This window comes from Lepisma saccharinum, chromosome 11 (assembly GCF_977018435.1).
Source record: "Lepisma saccharinum chromosome 11, izLepSacc3.1, whole genome shotgun sequence".
Classification (NCBI taxonomy): domain Eukaryota; kingdom Metazoa; phylum Arthropoda; class Insecta; order Zygentoma; family Lepismatidae; genus Lepisma; species Lepisma saccharinum.
In genome coordinates this window covers 22,379,323-22,398,192 of record NC_139239.1, presented here as the reverse complement: position 1 = coordinate 22,398,192, position 18,870 = coordinate 22,379,323, and the positions used below count along the sequence as shown (strand labels likewise).

Below are 18,870 nucleotides of genomic sequence, written 5' to 3'. Positions count from 1 at the left end.
ATCTGACATAACACTACATGAAACTTAGGATAATTGCACTGAACCTCACAATATTTTCAGTATTTTCCTACAACATTCTTCGGTTAAAAGAATTCTGACCATTTAATATCCCACCCCCATGCAGTCAATCTTCTCTGGAAGATACAGATTTCCTTTGGCTTTACTGGGAATATTTCGGCATCTTTCTGACATATTTTTAATTTTTTATGACATATTTTTCAATTTTTATGCCATAATTACATACATATTTTACAGTTTTATGGGACAAAGTCCCTGGCCCTATATATGACCGATGTTGGAACATAACAATCACATTAGGGGAGATTATGCTAGCTGTAGTAAAAACAAAAACAGAAGCACAAAAGGAAAGAGAAGAAAGAGAATATGTTAGATGAAAGAAAAGTTGTCTGCTCTTGTTCAGTGTAGTTCGTGAATAATAGAAAACCGAAATATGACTCAAAATTAAATTTGCATGATGGCCACACTGAGTTGCACTTGTTTGAAGTTCCTTTTCAAGTAACCTTTATATGCATGTAGGTTAGTCAGGACTTCACCTACAGTGTAAAATGGGATCCCAACCACCGTGCAATGTGTCTCCACTGAGTATTGAACCTGGGATGCTGGCATTGCCACTATGCTATTGGGGAAGCCTGAGTTGCACTTGCTGTTAAGCTCTGAAAGCAGTGACAGTGAATCTGAATCGGGAAATAAAGAAAAAGGAGGAAGTGGAAGGAGTTACAAAACAGAATTTTGCTTAGAAATACTCCATTTTGCAATACTAGACACTCATTCAGAAAATTCCAATTAACTGTTAGCCGCCTGACCGTCAAAATTTCGAACGCCACATGTGAACCTTAACGCCGGATGGTTGATATTTCGATCAGCAGCACACTGCAGCAATTAGCATGCAATTTCTCATGAACTACACATGATATTTCAGTTCTGTCTTTTCTTATCTTTAGTATGCATTTGAAAGTATGACATACTTGAATTACAAAACAATACATCCATTGTTACTACTAATAACAAGCAAAGTTTGAAAGTCCTTTGCTTCCCTTCGTTTCCCTTTGTTATTGCCATATTATTATGGGATAGTTTACTAAAAATGTCTAACTTTTAAACTACTGCATCTTTTTGAAAAAAATAAATTCTACAAGCAAGAATGAGTAAAAAGCAACGTTTGACAATTAAGGATTTAGGGGGGATGCAGGGGCAAAGGCCTGGTTATCGAAATTTGCCCCGAGCACGTCTCAACATACGACAACATTTAATGCATTATTTCTTGAAAACTATACACTGTATTTCAGTTCTGTCATTAATTCACGTATAAAGGTATTATATCCTGTAATTACAAAACAATACATCCATTGTTACTAATATTAAGAAGATCAGTTTGAAAAAGCCCTTCGTTTCCCTTTTGTTACTATGGGATAATAAATTGAAGATAAAAGGCTATAACATCTGAACTATTGCATCATTTTTAACAATTTGAATTCTAAATGTAAGAATGAGTAAAAATCAACATTTTAAGTAACATCCGAAAATTAAGGGTCCAGAGGGGGAAGTGGGAGCAATGGCCCAAAGTTCGAAATTTTCCTTAATTACGCAAAATTTCCGAACCCCGTATTTTCGTTTTTTTCAATGTTTTGGCACGTGCATTACATATGCTCATAGAGTGGTCTTTTGTCGTCCTTCCCTCCAAATTTGGTTCATCCAGCGTTCATAGGGTCGATTCTAGAAGTGAAATTCCGGACATTGTCCCGAAGCTGGCAACACTGCCACTTTATATAAGGTTATTATTTTTTACTCAAGAAGTACCAGTCTCATTTCAATGAAACTTTGCAGGGTTGTAGTAATGTACCACCGCTACATACTACATTTTTTTCATTCAGTTCGGTCTATTGATGGAAGTACAAGGGCCAACTTTTTTTAAAAAAATCAAATTTCTTCTTCTTCGTTTAACAATAATTATTGGGAGGCACAATGTATGAAGTTTACTTCCATTAATATCCCTGTTTTTAAGAAAGAAAACAAAACACATTACATCTGTCTACTACAATTAGTTCTTGAGTTACGATTTTTTTGTACTTGGTGGTAAGTTTGGAGGGGCGCTTGAAAATGCACTGGTGTGAACGAGAATACAGGCACGTGAGAGGTCTGGCGGCTGAAGGTTAAGGGTTTAAACATGGACATGTAGTCCACAAAAGTCCAAATCATCAAGTAAATTATCTGACACCTAAATGGCAAAAGTAAATTGAGGATATAAAATAAAAGATTAGGAGACAATTGTTAGAGGCTACTGGCAATGAACGTAAAAATTTATAATCCACGTGTGAGAGAGGTATGCCTAAGAATTTCACAATCATGCAGGGTGCAAACATTTTGATTCCACCCAGTGGTTTTATTTTCCTACTTTATACTAATACACATTAAAAATAATTAAAATATCACTACCTTTCCCCTTAAATTTTGTACCAACTCTTTTCTGTATTTTTCTTCTTCATCATGCCGTGCCGTTATAAACACAGGTCGAGATGCTTTTGGTATTAAAGCATAGAGTTGATTAATGTCTTTCAAATTTGCATAATTTACAGAACTAGTTGGTCTTCTAGTTTCAGACACTTCCTTCCTAACTTGGTATATGATAATTTTCTGATGCAGCTGTGGTGGCAAATCTGAAAATTATAATAATAGTATAGACTTTATTATGATACTAATATGAAGTTGAAATGGGCAATGTACTTTAGATATTCTTCTTGAAAGTTCATATGGCTTGCATATTAAAACTTTACTTTCTCTATTAAAAAAATAGGGAAGGGACAGATTAAGCGCTTGTTTATCTGTGTTGGACAACATATGTTGGATTAATTGCCGTATGCGTCTAGCTTGCCCCCCCCCCCAAAAAAAATGCAAAGTTGTCCCTCCCTGAAAAAAATTTTGCTCATGTCCATGCTAGTGTTAGTACATTCATACATTTCAACAATATAAACAGAATAAAACATGTACATGTACAACAATGTGACAAAGGTGTACTTACAAGTAATTCAATTTCAGAACTTCATTCTTCATTTCAGAACCGGAAGCCCAAAGATTAAGCCACTGAAAAGGTTGAAATTCATAAACACTGATAAAAAGAGACAGTAGATGCATGCAGGTGGCCATAAAAATCAAATTAGCTTACAAGATGATGGTCTTGTCATCAGAGTATCTGGAATTTTTGTTTCAAATGGTTCTACTTTCGCTTTTTACGTTGTTTAAAAAAAAAATTCATGACTTCATTCCTGGACACCCTGAAGAAGGAACCAGAAATGAGAGGAAGATCTGAAATTCAATCACTTGTGTGAATACCATTTTCATGTCATTGAACAAGTTTTCTTCTGTTTACACTAACTTGTATTGTTATGGATAACAATAGAAAAAATTATCCCTTGCTGATTTGTGTGTCAAGAAGGGACATTTGAGGCATGTGGAGGTAGAGGGTGCCACACAGTCATGATCTCTACTATTGTGGAAGTGACATGATCAGTGCCACATTCAAGCCACCTTTAGCCCCCCAGGTAACCATTTATTAGAGCCTAAATGAACGAACCCCTGAGCCAATTTTTACAAAGAACAAATATTTATTTGCATATTATTTGTAATCGAAAGTTTCAATTACAACTAGAAAGGATCATCTACCAGGGTAATTCGACAATCGAAGGATTAAAAATTTGTTATATACAACTGAAAGAGTATCCATTATGGATATTTTGTTGGTAGGAATCATGAAATAAAACCCAAGCAACCCTGTGACATACACATGTGCACATGTTACAAAAACTTGTCTGATTATGACAAACCTTCGAAATAATCTACCGCACTGTCCACAGCATGCTGCCATCGATGTGGAAGACCATCCTCTTCACCATGCCTGAAGTTTTTGTAATATATGACGTGCCATTAGGGAGAACCGTCCAGATCTACTTGTACTGCATAATACAATCATACTCCACAATGATGCAAGGCCACATAAGGCAGCTTGTGAACGGGACCTACTGCGCCGATTGGGATGGGAAGAGTTGGAGCACACAGCGTATTCACCGGATTTATCACCCTGTGATTTTGACCTCATCCCCAAGGTGAAGGAACCACTGCGTGGTACACAATATGCGACCCGCACGGACATTGAAAAGTGAAGAGGATGGTGCTGCCGATGGTATTCAACGTCTTCCACATCTATGGCAGTGTGCTGTGGACAATGCGGGAGATTATTTCGAAGGTTTGTCATAATCAGACAAGTTTTTGTAACATGTGCACATGTGTATGGCACAGGGTCAGACAGGTTTTTGTAACTTGTACATTAATACATGTGTATGTCACAGGGTTGCTTGGGATTTCTTTCATGATTTCTACCAACAAAATATCCACAACGGATACTCTTTCAGTTGTATATAACAAATTTTTAATACATCCTTCGATTGTCGATTATTACTGGGTTGCCATGACTTACTCCCCAACCCTCGTAACAATTGATTCTTCTTTATGATTGGGCACACACAGGAGATGTAATTTGTAGAAATTTTATCAAAAAATGCAGGCCCTTTAAAAGAGCACTGGCAGAGACAACTCTAACAGGTAAAACAGCGACAGTAAAATATTAGGTAAAGCTAAGGCTGGCTCAGTTGGTAGAGCATGGAACAATATGCCACAGACCCGGGTTCAAATCCTGGCCAAGCCTTAATTTTTCCTTAAAATTTCTACATAATTGATTCTTCTCCTTTCATTCATGGGAAAAGTTGTCATAAAATTATTAATTTGGCTATACTTTCACTTCTGAATCTGATATTCTATACTATTGCACCCATCTTCTTGTCTTGAGTCGAGTTTAACCCTTAACTTCCCACATGCGATCTCACAGACCGCTAGCGTTTATTGTTATTCTGTTGTTTATGCATAGGGGTGGGGTAGGAGATTGCAGCGATGTCTAGTTGTCCCTTCCCAAACCCTGCATTGGTTTACGTTGTCAGTAGCCACTTGAACTTGAGTGATATTTATAGCTTTTCTCGTGTTTAGCGGTCTCCGAGAATGCACCTGGGCCTGTGCGTTATGGATTATTACCCGGCCCTTCGTCTACTGTGTGTGTTACAGACCCTGATTTTCAGGGTGGAGTGAATGCGTTTGTTCTTCACAACTCTATAAAAACAGTTCTCAAGTGAGCCGCTTTAATGTTTGAAGATGCTTGCAGAGTCATTGGTGACACCACGGATGGAAAAGCAAGTCAACAACACCCACTTGACCTACGAACTTCGTGCATCCATTCGCCGTGTGTTGGGTGTAGTAGAACCAAGACCAGAAATTGTTGGAGAGCGATTGGAAAAAATGCAAAACATGCTCCACCTGTGACCCAAAAAAGAGGAGGAAGATGCCTTATGTTTGCTATTGTTGCAAGAAGCCCATCTGCCTTGAGTGCTGTGCCAAAATTTGCAACAAGTGCAGAGAAAACTTATGAAACGAAAAAAAATTAAATTAGACCTAAACGTACTAGTGTAATTTTTATTTTAGTGGGTGTTTTATGGGTCTTTTGTATATTTTTATTATTACATGTATAATAAAGAATAAAAATATAACAAAAAGTAAAGTTTAGAGTAAAGGGTATTTGATTTTTTACAGTAATAATGATATCATGTAATATTAGCTTCACTTTTTGCAGTTTTCTGTTTTAATACTTTTTTATTGTACTATAAAATTTATAATATATATTTTTTTTGAGTTATTTGTGTAGCCTTTTACGTAACAAACCAAATTAGTTCAGTTAAATAGCATTCAGCAGTTGTTGAGTATTTTTTATGTCTATTTTAAAATAGAGGTATGTGAGACCGGACCTGGGACAGTGTGTGACAAAAACATGACTGGGAAGGTAAGGGTTAAACAGAGACAGTGGTGAAAAAATTCCAACCTAAGATCACTCATCCTGAGAATCAAACCTGGGACTCCCATGTGGTAGTCGAACATAAAACCAAAGTGAGGAATCTACATAAAATGAACAACAATTAAAGTAATTTCTTTTTATTGCAATTAGATAATAACAGAAAACTCCCAATAAGGTAATTCAAGTCCTATATTTCTTACAAAACGTAAGATGTCCTTGAAAATTTTTTGCTAATGAAAGGGCCTCCTAGATGGTGCAGTGGTAGCGTTGTTGCCTTGTAATCAAGTGGTTCGATACCTGGTGGAGGCACATGGCACAGTGGTTCGGATCCCACTTTAGCCTTACTGTGCATAAAGTGGACTTAAAACAGTAATTCATTCATTCATTCATTCATTTTTGCTAATGAAGTTAAGTAAAAGAACACGTTTTTATAAAGAAAACTTATACATTTACATTTTTCATATCGTATCTTGTAGCAGTGCTTCCCAATGCCTAACAAAATATCTCCTCGTAATGTACAGAAGGTAAGGTTATGTGGAACAGCATTTATTACAATGAGCTGAAAAAGATAACAAGAAAATTATTAATGCAACAGTACAGTCTTTCCAACATGAGTTATGTACAGTGGTTATTTCTACATCATAGATTTAATAATGACAGAAAAACATAGCTCCCTTCATAATCTTGGTTATGAGGGATTTAGAAAAGAGACACATCAACACACTAACGTTGCCACAATGTTGTATGAATGTTGTATGTAGGGGCACAACGTTGTGATAACGTTGCCACAACGTTGTATGCTTGTTGTATTTATGATGAATGTTGTATGTAGGTTAACAACATTGTGATAACGTTGCATCAACGTTACAAAAAACATTCCACTGAATACGCTTTAGTTTGGATGGTCACCACCATGAGCGCCACAAGCGTCAGATCGGAGTGTTTTGTTTAATCTGAATTTGTGTGTGCACTGACCACCAAACCTTATATTTCCCACAGCATACACTAGATGGCAGTGCGACTCAAATGAAAAACAAACATAACTTTTAGTAACACAAATAAGGATACTTTCGATTGTAATTAGTGAAAAAATGTGTTTTATTATCCTTCGAAAGATGTGTGAATATTGAAGTTGTAAGGAAGATCAGAAAATGAAATGTGTTGAATACAAGTGAAACTCCCATGGTAAATATTTTTATTCCAGACTATATAATCAGGAGCTAAGTACGGCAAAAAGAAACTGATTACCAGTTGTAGTTAGAGATTGGTTAATTCATCAAAATCTCCAGACTAACAATTGCCTATTTTGGTGGAGCAGAAAAAGTTTTTATAATATGTAAAGAGAAACTGTGACTTTACATACATGAGTTTTTCCTGTTACGCATATGAATTATATACAAAAATGGCTTGGCAAGATTGCTAATAGCTTACCATGCGAAATAACCATATTTTAAATATGCATTGATATATTCGTAAATTACACAGGCAGCAAGGTAATATTGCAAAAAAAGTTGTGGCAACGTTAACCCCTGACATACCTAACGTTGGTACATAATGTTCAGTATATGTTGTGATAACGTTGTCAACCAACGTTGCAGCAACGTTGTATCAACATACATTCAACGTTGTAACAACGTTAGGTATGTTAGGGGCTAACATTGCCACAATGTTGTGGCAACATTACCTTGTTGACTGATGTTATTACTAGAGCTCCGATTTGTATGTAATTACATATTCTATTCCTTTCTAGATAACATACCTTGAACACGAAAATGTCAACAAATTATGTAACTGACATCATTTTGCATAAGTTTAATGTTACATATTTTTACATATTTGCCACGATATTACATATTTAACATATTTGCTAATTCACTTTATATAACAAAACATATTCAGCGATTTTTTCCTATCTTGATCCTTTTTCCTATATTTCTGATCTCTGAAACACGATGAAGAAAATTTGTATCTCATGTGATGTCATATTTTCTAATCAATGAGATGCATGGTGCTTACGGTCACCTAAAACTGACTGCCAAGTTGAAACACAGGCTGAAGAAAAAAAAAAATACTGGAACTGTTATTTATCGAAAGATGCTGGAGTTTCTCTCTCCTCCCCTTTCTGGTTACATATTTTCGTTTCGCTTTTAGGTTTAGGCAAAGCACCTAGAAACTTGGCATCGGTGGACAAGAAAGCTACTTTCCTCTATGTAACGAGTTACACAATATGTTCCCTTGTACAAAAAGGTGCAAAAATAGCTATGTACTTTGATTCGATTGTTCTTTCTGTAGACGCTTTTTTTTACAATTTGTTTCGAAAGTTACGAAGAGCTCTCGTACATAGTTACATATTTTACAATAATTTGCGATGTGAAAAGTAATTAATAGTTGACAAAATTGGTTTCTTAAGTATGTGCATGTTGCTGTGCTTTATTGAGTTTATAAATTTGATAAAAAATTTAATTTGAACAACTTATGTCTTTAAAATTACGTTGAATATGTTCAAATAAAATAAATATCTAGCAGAATTCTTCAAAATGCTTGGATACTCAATTATTATTCATATTGCATATTCTATGATACTATATATTTAGCTACATATCCTTTTGATAATGATACATATTTAGGTCAATATTTTATCAATTATTACATAAAAATCTAGGCTCTAGTTATTACAAAGACTACAGTCATAGTACCACTTCTTAGGTAACAAAGAACTGTGTTTCACAACATTAACATCTGAACAAGATGCATATGAACTGCATTAAACATTAACTTATTTTAAGTACGGTGTATTAATTAATACCAATACTTCTCCAATTTTAAGAATTTTATTCATGTTTAGTTTGCATTATGTGAGGATACTTCTAGTTCACAAATGTGACTTGATAATATTGATAAATTCTTCTCTGTCATCTTGAGGAGAATTCACTCCAAAACGAAAAGCAACACATGTTGCTTCAGGATTTTACAAATCGAACACAGGCTTGTGTGACCTGTCATGCCACTACAGTGTGCAACATTGCTGCTGACTGGCTTCTTCCCAAACAGCATATGCTGATTACAGTGGTCGAAAGTAGTGTGCTACTTGTAGCGTCGCTACTGTAGCTAGATACAAAAATTGTAGTGGTAGCTGTAGCAGCGCTACATTTTGAAAATTGTAGCTGTAGCTGTAGCGAAGCTACAAAATTCCTGTAGTTGTAGCGAAAACTTCGCTACAGCTACATTTCATCTCTTCATTTTGAGGAAATTTTTGAATGTGACCACAGCGTCAAAAAAATCGGCAAAAACGCTCTTTCGCAGGAGGTTCATATAGACAGTCTATTACATGGAAATACAGATAATCTAGATTATAAATATCTTGTTATCACAGATTATAGATATCTGCCTAATTTATTTCATTAATATAGAATAAATCTAATATCCAGATAACTAAACTGAACTGACATATATGAATATATTCTGGCTACCAGCTACGTTTATTGAGCTGCATCGCTATTTTGGGGAGAAAATGCCTCGTTTGCGGCCGCCCTGGAAAAAATCCTCATTTGCGCCACCACAGGTGCAAGAGAGAGGTAAATGTCATTAATTGCTGTGTAAAATACATCTTGCAGTGCAAAAACGAGCGATCCATTCTCCACTACAATGACAAAGCAAAAGTGCCACCAGCAATCAATAGTTCAGCATTGATCATTGTCGGTATATAGGATCTCACCAGCAAGAAATTATTGTTACAAGAATGATACACATACACTTTCTGGAATTACAATTATTTTCGTCATAATATTTGTTCAGAAATTTTAAAATTGCAATACGTTCAGATCACTCGAGTTTACGCATTAGTTTCCTCAATATATTTTATAATATTGTAAAACGTATGTATGTATGGTCCGAACACTAGTGTCACTGCCAGGTATCGCACCTGGGGCCCCTTTGAATACAAGGTGACAAAATTTCCACTGTGTGTTCAGGGAAGCATTCCCAACAGGAAACTTACGTAAAGCATCACTCCACCTGTTGCACATTTAGCTATACCAAAAAAGCATCCCTCAGCTATCCTCAAAGTTAGAGCAAACATCTCAAGAATTACGCTCGTATAATAAATAATTATCTATTTTCCAGTAAGTACAACTATCATACCAGGGGCTTCTTTTGAATATCCATGTGGTTGTTTCATTTTTTTTAAAAATTTTTTTGTATATGCAAAAGTAGCGTAAAAGTAGCAAAGTAGCGAGTAGCGCACATGAGTAGCGTAGCGAACTACTATTTGATAAATGTAGTTGTAGCTGTAGCGAAGCTACATTTTTAGATGAGTAGCCGTAGCTGTAGCGAAGCTACTTTTAAAATGTAGCGTTCTGATCACTGACTGATTACTGCTTGTCGCTTCAGTCTGAAATCTCCCTTATACATTTAACTTATGCATCCCGCTAAATAAATTCTTGCCATTTTGTAAAAAATGTTATACCATCAAAACATTTCCTCAACATAATAATAATTTATATTTATGCTACTCTTTTATGCACAATTTCATGTTTGCTTTAGCTCTCCTCTGTTCATTTCTACTTTTTCCATATCCATATGTATTTTATCACACAATAAAATAAAACAATATGAAGCTCTTGCTAGTGTCGTGACACTTAACAATGCACCAATTTCACTGATGTTGTGACAGTTTTATTTTTAAATTTTCAGTTAACCCTTAACTACATTTTTAAGTCAACACATAACTATGTAAACTTTCATAGGATTGGCAAATTATGGAATTTACCAGATATATACAATTATCAACATATTTTACTACTACCACATTTTATTAAACAAACTATACCTTCAAAAGAACATTAATATCATTCCATATACGAATGGTACCATCTTCAGAACATGACGCACAAATATCAATAGCAGCACATGCATTTAATCCAACAATTTGGCCAGTGTGATCTTGGGATGGAGCATGATCGTAACGAACTGGAAAAAACATTCACCCCTATGAAATGATGTGTGACGATCTACGCAGGCCGATGGAAAAGTTTTTACAAAGAACGGATATTAGTTTGGATACTGTTTGTAATTGAAAAATTCATTTACAACTAGAAAGTACTACTCTAACAATTGATTATTCTTCTTCTCTTCATGCCAAAAGGTGCCATAAAATAATTAATTTGCACCACTGAATCTGATATTCTAGATTATTGCATCCAACTTTTTGTTTGGTTAGGAATATATTATTACAGTATCAACAGTACAAGGCTGAATTACTGTGAAAGAAAAATGTACTTATGGAGACTGAACCCTTTAAGTCACTCATCTTTTCGATGTGATTTGCTTGTGTGTGTCAAGAACTATAAACAAACAAACAAAAAAGATCATTTTCTTTACAGCTCTTGAGGCAGTTCATATAAACTACCTTCATTAGAGTTGAGTAAATGCTGATACAAGAAATGACTGCCATAATACTGGCATAGTTCATACTATTGTCACCAAATAACACTTAATCATGTCTTCATTTTATTGAGAATAGCTTTTAAACTTCTCATGCTTGATTTCTCATTTGTTCATGGCAGGAAAAGATCACAATTTATTTTATTTTTAATGGTTTCAAGAATCTTGAATAGGTAGAATCTTGTTATATATTTCGGTAGCAGTCATAAACATGTAGGGAAGTGAAACTGTGATTAATATATGTCCCACAGTACACTGCCATTGGTGAAAGAAAAGTTGAGCTAAGTGTTCAGAAACAGGGAACCAGCTGAGAATTTTCAACTATGGGCCAACTGACATTCCATGAAAGATGTGAGTCATAATACTTAAATAACAGAGTGTCCCTTAAAATCCAGGATGCCTGGCAACTCCAGGAACAGCACAGATGTACTTATACAAGGTACATTTAAAAAATAAGGGCCAATTATTTATAAAAAGTGACTGCGAAGTGATCAGATCGCGCCTGCGCAACAACATCAACTGGTCCATTGTCGATCCAGTAATCATATTTTCGCTAGTCAGCTGTTGGTTATCCTGTGAGTTAGAGCATGTTAAAATGGCTGCGTGATTACACAATCCCACCAGTTGAGAAGTACGGTCTGTGATTCGATTTCTTAATGCCAAAGGTCATAATGCTGCCGAAATTCATGGAAAATTGTGTGAAGGGCATGATCTGAGTGTAATGAGTGAAGAAAAAGTATGGCAATGGTGTCATGCATTTACACCCAAAAAAAAGGCGAAAGAGTTCAAGCACGTTCCATCTGCACAAAACGTCATGGCAGCTCTTTCTGGGGCTAACAAGGTGTGCTTTGGTGGATTTGATCGAACCAGGGGAAGCAATCTCATCGAAGGTGTACTGTGAACATTTTCAAACAAAGACGTGCTATACAAAAAAAACAGCGACGTGGAATATTGCACTCAGGAACTGTTGTTATCCATGACAATGTTAGACCACACACTTTTGCTCTCTCTCTCTCTCTCTCTCTCTCTCTCTCTCTCTCTCTCTCTCTCTAGATGATTCAGAGGTTCGGATGGGAACTTTTTGATCGCTCCTCGAATAGTCTGGACCTTGCACCTAGTGCTGAACTCCCAGATAGTGTACTTCTATGCAGATGGTATAAAGAAAACCTTGTTCCACGGTACCAAAAGTGCTTGGAAAATAATGGTGACTATGTTGAAAAATTAAATGGATATGTACGTGTTTGTAACCACTAATACAATGTTGCTACACTTCTATTCTTGTTTGATATAATCAATCGGTCCTATCTTTTGAAATGCAGCTCATACATTGTACCTTTGGCAATAAATATACGCTACAGTAGATGAGATGTTAGTGATAACATGTTGCAAAAAAAAATAAAAAAATATTTATATAATGACTCACCTTTATCTAATAAGTTGTACATTATTACACTATGATGCATGGTCTGTGTGGTACTCACTGCTATACATGCCACTTCATACAAAGTTGCCATATGTGAAATAGGAACACTGAAGTATAAAGTCATCAATAAGATTGTTGGTTCTTCGTCTGAATATGCAAACACTTTCCACACTTTTACAGCATTGTCAAATCCAGATGTTAGCATTTGGTTCATCTCGTTATTAATTATCATTTTGAAGACCTGACCTTCATGACCCTTAAAACAAAAAAATATAACTTTTAAAAATTATATAAATAATAAAAAAATTCTAACAGAAATAAAGTATGCAAAAAATTACATCTTATACAAAAAATACAACATTTTTTACATTTAAAAAGCATCAAAGATGTATTTACATTATATATGTAAATATTAGGGATGCAACAATATTTTTAACTGTAATGACTGAACGTTCTTAATACTCAATGTTTTGACATAATTCACATATCTTTCTCAAAAATGAAATTAAATTAAATGTAAGGAAGCCATGATAAAGAAAACTGCTTTTGTTATTTCTACTACGAATGTGAATACATAGGCTATCTGCAAAAAATTTAATTGGGTTGCAGTTTATTGCAGTCGTATCGGTTAATGGTACTGCTAATTTTACATAGCCTCTATCTTCTAGTTTGTACATTCACAGCCAAAGTAAGTTTTTAAGTCCACTTTATACTCAGAATCAAGACTGAAACTACAGTTTAAAGTGGTATCCAAGCCACGTGCAATGTGCCTCCACCAAGAATTGAACATAGGACCACTTGATTACTGCAAGAGAATGAATGAATGAACCATTCAGAGTCCTTCATGGGAGGGTTGCAATTCCTTATCAGATTGGTCAAATATTGGCATTAGTAGATTTTATATCGGTTAAACTTTTGCATCAATCCATTCCTAATACATATTATTTTTATTCCTCCAATGTTCATCACAACTTTTTGACTCTTGCAGTTATCACCAGTTTGAAATTCAAAAGGTAGGGTAATATTCAGTTTCTTCCTTGATTTTAGCCACTGGGTGGGCAACTCACGATCTCATTATTGAGGGTTTCAAGTTAAGAGTCCTGGGTTGGGTATGGGCATCTCTTGATCAGTATTCCTTCATCAATTTCATGAAATCACTACTTCACCCTCAGTGACATGATTAGCTAAAAGTGGGAAAGAAGTGACATAACATATGAAAAACACAAATGCAAAATACTCTGAAAATTTGAAATTCAGCTTTTTTCCCTCAAGTTAAACCATGAAATACAAAAATTTGAAAATATATGTATATAAAATCAAGGTAAAAAACTTATTAAACTAAACTGTTGTATTTTCTTCCTTTTCTTACTACTTGACATAACTTTCGTTTTGATAGATTTACCAATATGATAATTCTATAAACAGCTACAACTGACTACTCTGGAGAAAATCCCCGATGGAAGTGAAGTGACAAGTGGTAACAGGTGCAGCGATGCAAGTTGTCACCATATTTTGTCTTTGTCTTTGTCTTTTGAACAGGCTAAATAATGTACAGGATAAGTAATACAAAAATACTCTGGGTACTGGATAAAAGCAGCCATCTGGTGCTGCAGACACATGCTTCGTGCTCTGTGTAGTTGACAAAAATCAACTCTTCGAAACTTTCAAAAATGACATTGGCCACAGCCAAAACTTCCTCCAACCCTAAACTCTGCAAATGGACCAGTCCTTCCCTTTACCTCTGCACCCTCTCCCCCCCTCGTTTGGGGATCCTCTCATGGGTTGACTGCTGTACCTTCCTTTGTCAATCCATTATTGCTTTTATGATCACGTAAGCGCAATACAGGCACATTATTTCTAAAATACGCTTTCTTTTTTCAGAGAAATTTGGTCACAAACGTTAATTAAGGAAAGCAATATAGAATTCCCGGTAGTACTATATCAGTGTCCATATAAAATATTCATATTAGTATACATACTTGTGTTTTTCAATGTCTATCCAATTCCTTAGGAAAGCAATTCAGCATCAGAAGTACGTTCTCAGATTACAAGACAAAGAGAGAAATTTTACATCCCTCTTTTTAAGCCAATACAATTTCTATAATTCTCAATGCAATATTCTTATTTCTTTACCAACCTGTCGTTTTTGTCATTACATAACTAAAAGCTGATAAAATAAAAGCATTACTCACATGAACAATGTTATCTATGTCCCCAGTGCCTAAATTTATTTTTACTATAGACCCATCTGTTCTTCCACCATATAATATAACTTTATCAACTTCATACTTTGTTTGGAGTTTTGCTTCAGCTATGAGATGAGAAAAATAATTCTGATTACATACAATCTGCACCAAGTGGTGAGAGAGAGAATATTTTCATTTCATACAGGCCTTGTTCTAAAGAATTTATACTGAATATGCAAAATCCACAAACATTTACAGTATAGTGTTTCATTGGAACTAGAACGATTAAATGTAAAACGTTCGAATATAATATCAGAGATCCACTGCATTACCTATTCATAAAATTAACCAATTTTAACAAAATCATGTTTGTACTTGGATTCCGATTCTTCGATTGCTTTCTTATATTTCATGATGCATATTTATTACAGATGTGACAGCCAATATAACAGCATATAGAAAACTCATCTAATAACTCTACAAATAGTTTGTGGCTACAATTCTGTTGTTTTTCGACACTAGTCACTACAAAAAAGTGTAAAATCCAATATAAAATTGAATGGCTGGATTGTCTGCAGGGAGATATAGATCACATCACAACAATGAGCTCAGTATAGCACTGCAACACCATTGCCCATCTCAAGAGTTTGTATGTGACCACCACTCTGTGTGTAGTAAAGCAGCTTCACATACTACTTTTCATTTGTTTGATACTGTAGCAGTAACCCAAAGAAATAACACATCGGGTTTGTGCTGAACTTACATAACTCTATGTATCGAGTGATTTATATCAAGTACTGACTGATCTGTTTGTACAGCGTGGAACCAATGATTGTATTTTTTCTGATTATAAGGCAAAGACGTCCAAGTACAGATAGTTTTTCTTTCCGGACGAATGGGAAGTGGCAGCCTAGTTCAATGGAAGACATCTGGAGAGACCAATAAGCCATAGCACAGTTCGAAAATTGCTAAACAAAATTTGCGAAACAGGATCAGTTCATGATAAGCAGCACTGTGGCAGACCACCAACTGCTCTAGATCCTCACATTTCGATAAAAAAAAGTGTATTGAGACTGCTGTAAGACATGCGCAACAGGAAATGTGCTGTTCATCCCTTCTCCCTTAGGTTTCAGACTTTATGGGCACCCTTTAGTATGATCAGAAATGCATAACAATAGTCCAATATATACATTAACCTACCCTTCAAATGTCTTAAGTCATGGTATCTTGAACTGTAAATACTGTGTTCACAGATTCTTAGCAGAAACACAGTTAAAATTCACTCCTTACACAAATATTATTAATTCCATGTAACTCACAAAGAAATAATTTATTTGCCTATTGATTTTGGTGACTCAATGCCACCAATTGCAGAAGACTGTTCAATGACGTTCTACAAATTCTATAGCAGAATATGTACAAAAATGTGTGTAGCCAATTTTGAACATAGTTCTCATTCTTAATTTCAGGCTCACACCCAAGTTTGTCAGTCTGTCCTTATTCTGCGTTTAGAGTTGAACTGTTTTGAAAAATTTCATGTATGCATTGAGTAAAAATCTTGATGTTCTTGATATGTCCTGATGCCTTGATGTGTTGGGAGAGTCCTGATTCTGAACAAGGTGTTCATTTATGCCATCCTGGAGGATTCCGACAGCTTTTCTTCCTATGCAATGTTGATGACAACTGCATTTCCACATCACATACATCTGCATTGTTCATTGTCTCTAAATTATGGTGTTTATGTATTTCAAATCCTTAGCTTATCAAGATTTATTTTGAGGTCATTTCCATACCATATGTCTTTAAGGATCTAGACAATCAGTTGATTATGTTAGGGTGTATGGGAAAGTTATCCATTTTAATTAAGTTGTATCTTCTTTTGGCAAATAAATGAATTCTTCATGGCTTACATAAAATTGTGTTAGAAGTAGACTATGTTATTACTCACTCATACACGTGTACACCATAGGCAAAAAGTCACAATTGGATACTATTTCGAGTACAAGAACATATTATTCATAATCAACATTGACATAAAAAGGTCATGTATATTACTATATGGTAATAATTTGTCTGTTTTCCAATAGAGGTCAGTCAATCCCAATAATGTGGTTAGGAGTCAGATTTTCCAATTGAGGTTCATCTACAGTTAAAAGTTGCATTGTCAACATACCGAGAGGTTCGACCATCGAGATGCATCAACATAAATCTTACAAATAATATTGTCCTACTTCAATCTTTAATATATCTTGTTCAGTTCAATACAGTTTCTGCTTTGATTACTAAAATTTTATTTCGCAATAATATTTTATCAATATCTGATCATGACTTTTGGCCCACCCTGTACATATCATGATATAAAATCTACAATATGCACTCACCTCCAAAACATGGTTGAGCTGATTTTAAAACTTTGCTTTTGACTACGTTTTCATACACCACAAGTATGGTAATCTTAGGCTCTCCTTCTGGCCTTTTCCAAATGTGCATGAATTCCGTAGGGTTACTTAAGCAGTTACTTACTAGTATATCACCTTCTTCCAACAGTGAGAAAAGCAACTCTGAAAAAACAACACACAAAGATTTAAATAATGATTTACATAAAATATATTAACACTTTGTTTTCTTTATTTGCTGGTGTCTTGTGTGCAATACTGGTACTGGTAGTGGTTTCTTGCCCTCTGGAAACCTAAAACTTATATAGACATTCTACAGCAAATAAAAGTTCTGTATCTCTGTGCATGCTTACCATGCCAGCAAATTTGCAAATAGAGGAGAAAGTTTGACAATGGCCTCAGTCTCCATGCAGATGGGTGGAAAGACCTTCGCGGTGGCTTATGTTTTGAATTTGAATTAATTTTTTTGGGTGGGTCAGCACTGAGGCTATTTTGCACCCGTCACACTATACAGGGTCCAGCCCCTTATTAAAACAAAAATAAAAGCGTGTCTGAAAACTAAAATTTCCTTACCTTGGTTAAAAGCTGACTAAAAAGGGTGCTCAGCACACATAAGGACAAAAAACAGGACAACACAGAATTCTACTGGCCATGTGGCCAGTCGCCAGAGCCTCGTTAGTCTGCAGTCCAGGGTGTACTATGTGGAAGTGAGGTTGACTATTGGGTGCACTACGTTGAAGGAGCACCCCTTACACCCCGGTGGCTTATAAGTGACTGCACATATAGATTCCATATATTCTTCTTCTTGAAGTATACAGGCACTAACTCAGACTTGAAAATACAGGGTGGGGCACGGAAACCGGACGAATTTTAAAAAGTCACTACAAAGTTAACTTTTGCTGGAAAAAAAAATTATTTACAGAAATATATAGTGAAGATCATAGCATTTTATGAAATTCATGTGCGAAAAATTACGTTGGCCAAATGGCGTCCATTTTTGCGAATGCAACTTTGAAGGCGGTCATGGAAATTGGCTCCACTTTCTGCAGCATGTCTCTGTCGATTTACTACAGTGCACCACATGGTCACTTTTTGGCTGTTAAGGGGTTTCTGATGGAGTTGTCGGGGTTTTCCACAGCCCAGTAGCGACAGTTCTGTTTATTTACAGAACCATTTAGGTGGAAGGGAGCTTCATCACTCATCAACAACACCATCTTCATTCTTCTCATAAAGTGTAAGCATTCCAACACAAAACAAAACTGCTAGTAACTACTAGTAACGGAACATTTGAATGTCTATCATAAAATGTTATGATCTTCACTATATATTTCTGCAAATATTTTTTTTTCCAGCAAAAATTAACTTTGTAGTGACTTTTTCAAATTCGTCCGGTTCCCATGCCCCACTCTGTATATGTGGATCAGCAATGGATCTATGCTAAAATGCAGCAAACTTGCGCAACTTTACATGAAGAAATCTACTAGATAAAAAAACAAAAAAATAAATTAAGGTTTT

At 35.4% G+C, this 18,870-nt stretch overlaps 1 protein-coding gene across 1 annotated transcript in view; it reads right to left on the bottom strand.

Annotated features, from left to right (window-relative positions):
- The window catches only part of LOC145994971 (uncharacterized), a 35,495-nt gene extending 17,057 nt beyond the window's left edge, over positions 1 to 18,438 (bottom strand). Inside the window, exons 1-7 of the mRNA XM_083131505.1 lie at positions 18,396 to 18,438; positions 17,341 to 17,520; positions 14,966 to 15,084; positions 12,774 to 13,029; positions 10,737 to 10,876; positions 6,362 to 6,467; positions 2,455 to 2,675 (exon numbers count right to left, since the gene is read on the bottom strand). Coding sequence (XP_082987631.1) covers positions 2,455 to 2,675; positions 6,362 to 6,467; positions 10,737 to 10,876; positions 12,774 to 13,029; positions 14,966 to 15,084; positions 17,341 to 17,520; positions 18,396 to 18,438 — 1,065 coding nt within the window. The remainder of the gene's footprint in view (positions 1 to 2,454; positions 2,676 to 6,361; positions 6,468 to 10,736; positions 10,877 to 12,773; positions 13,030 to 14,965; positions 15,085 to 17,340; positions 17,521 to 18,395) is intronic.
- Between the last annotated feature and the right edge of the window lie 432 nt (positions 18,439 to 18,870).